General features: G+C 57.4%; 1 protein-coding gene across 1 annotated transcript; it reads left to right on the plus strand.

Moving 5' to 3' along the window:
- Positions 1-1207: 1207 nt before the first annotated feature.
- Positions 1208-1774, plus strand: LDBPK_060420 (hypothetical protein, conserved; the record flags this gene model as incomplete). Its single annotated transcript, XM_003858301.1, has 1 exon — positions 1208-1774. The coding sequence occupies one exon, from the start codon at positions 1208-1210 to the stop codon at positions 1772-1774; it is 567 nt and encodes a 188-aa protein (XP_003858349.1).
- Between the last annotated feature and the right edge of the window lie 818 nt (positions 1775-2592).

The following is a 2592-nucleotide window of genomic DNA, read 5'->3' on the forward strand; positions in this document are numbered from 1 at the left end:
GTGCGCTCAAAGGTGTGGGGAGGGCGAGCGAGATGTGCGTGTTTGCGCGCGTCATGATGATGCCGTCGCCGTTGCACTCCCCGCTCTCGCGTCTCTTCGCCGCTGCTTCGGTGATGCGTCGCGTGCCGGCTCTCTCCTCATCCGTGGTTCTGCGTTGTCTGTGCTTTTTTTTTTGGGTTTCGATCTCATTTTGGTCATTTTTCTCGCCGAACAAAACAACACGAAAACGAAAGGGGGGGGCAACACCACCACGTCGAACTACACGCTCATAAAGACAAGGATACGGGAACACACCGACCTCTTCGTGACGTGACACCCAGCATAGGGCTCTCTTGTTCCTCCCTTCGCTTCTTCCCTTTTCGTGCGTCTCTCGTCTTTCTCTGCTCTCCCACGAGGATGATGGAGGGGGGGGTCGAGAAGCCTGCGCAACCAAGGAAGCAAGAGGAGGAGCGGGAGGCGGCCAGTGCTGTTGGTGAGGTCTGTAGAAGCGGGGAGGTGGTGCAAAGGTGTCTCGCGATATGGTGAGTGTCTGTGTGGAAGATGTCACAGCGTGCCTGGGTGTGTGCACGTGTGTGTGTGTGCGTAGCTCACTGCTCGCCTGAAGCTGCCTACTGAGTGCCCACTCGCGCATTCGTGTGTCGTGGGCATTCTTGGCGCTGCTGCAGCTGCCGCCTGCTCGAGCAGCAAGGGGGTGTGCTTGCAAACAACTGCACGAGATGCTCTACCGTTCCACTACAACTCGTCTTTCCTCAGCCGGTGTCGACTGTGTGTGAGCACTTCTTTCTCTTCCTTTTGTTTTTCCCTCGAACACAAGTACGGTTATCGGCGGCAGCATGCGATAAAAGTCGCACGGCGCCGCTGCTGCACCGCACCCGCCGCACACCCATCGAGAAACACCATCAGCGATTCGTATTGTCTTTGTGACGGCATTCCTCTCTTCCCTCGACCGACGGCCTACACGGCCACCTCCACACATACCTCCTTATCACCCTTTCTCTCTCTCTCAGCCACGTGGCCGAGTCACGTTTCGAATCCGCCGTCTTTCTGGTCACGCACGCACGCACACACGCGCCCTCTTCTTCTGATCGTCATTATTGGTTCTCTTCCTCCAACTCAGACGTTCGTCACTCGTTCTCCTTTCTACACCTCTCTTCTTCCTTTTTCTTCTCGCTGGCGACACCCACACGCATATAAATCCGTGGCCAGCATGTCTCACATGACCGCCGATCTCGAGTACTTCAAGTGCGACATGTGCGGGGTGTACATGCATCGAGACATCTTCTGTGATCATCGACGGGACTGCCACGGTCTGGGTAGCACGCAGCTGAAGCGCGGTGAGTGCCAGCGGATTGCCGAAGCGCTCGGGCGGGAGACCCGCGAGCTGCTGCTGAGAAAGGATGGCGGTGGCATGCGTGCGGCCTCTTCGAGCCAAGGTAGTACACACACTCAGACTGGCGCTGCTTGCACGACCACAGTGACTGCTGGGGAACGCAAAGACCTAGAAGCGCATGCTGAGTCGACCAGGTATGTCGAAGGAGCGGCGGCGGCGTCCTCCGGACACGTGCCGCTCTCATCTTCTGCTGTGTCGAGCGTCCGTGCCGGCGGCGCAGTACCAATCAGTTTGACGCTGTCGACGAAGGCGATGGAGAAGCGGCAGGAGGCGCGAACGCGGCGCGCCGTGTCGGATCGCTATCAAGCCGGTGTTGATGCGAAGATCAGCTCATTGCTGACGGAGGGCAAAAAGGCGGCATTGCTAGACTTCTTGAATTCTTGAGAGAAGAGCGAGCGCCTGCACTTGCTTCCCAGGTCCTGAGAAGGACCACACGTGTGCGTGTGTGTTTGTCGTTGATGTAGAGTACTTTATGCGTTGGTCCTAGCCGTGTGTGTGTGCGTGCGTGTGTGTGTTTTTCGGCGCGAGCAAGGCGTTGACCCCATTCTCTGTATGCCTTCGTCCTCCTCCCTCGCTGTCCTTCTATCGCTGTTCGCTCACCGTCACGTCCTTGCCCTTCCCCTCTGCGCTCCTCTCTGGGCGTCACGATAGGGCGGGGAGAGGCTCAGGACACTTGGTGGTGCAGGGGTGCAGGTGCTGACGAGCAGAAACACATGCGGAACAAACAAACAAAAAGCAACCGAGGGTGGATATGCACCCGTTCGCCAAGAGGACGCGTCTACCAGCCACGCGACCTTTAACCTCCGGATGATCGCGCGCTCCCCCTCCTTCCGCCTGCGCCGTGCGTTTCCTTTGCGCAGGCCATCTCGAGTCAGCGTCCACGGCGATGATGCCATCCACAGTGGTCTCCAAAGACACCGTTTCTGCTACCCTCACTGTCTTCCCTCTCACTTTTCATTGCCCTACTTGCTGTCGCTGTCGCATGCACCACTGCTGCAATACGCGAATGCATGTGCGCGTGCATGTGTCCCTGTTTGTTGCTCACTGACTTCTTAACTGTGTATGCTTCCCCTCTTTCCAACCTCTACCAAACACACACGCGCTGACACCTCACCTTCACAAGGAGAACATCCACAAACCCGACCCCCCCCCCCCCCCCCCACACACACAACAAAAAAAAAGAACTATCTTAAATACAAGGC

Source organism: Leishmania donovani, chromosome 6 (assembly GCF_000227135.1).
Source record: "Leishmania donovani BPK282A1 complete genome, chromosome 6".
Lineage (NCBI taxonomy): Eukaryota > Euglenozoa > Kinetoplastea > Trypanosomatida > Trypanosomatidae > Leishmania > Leishmania donovani.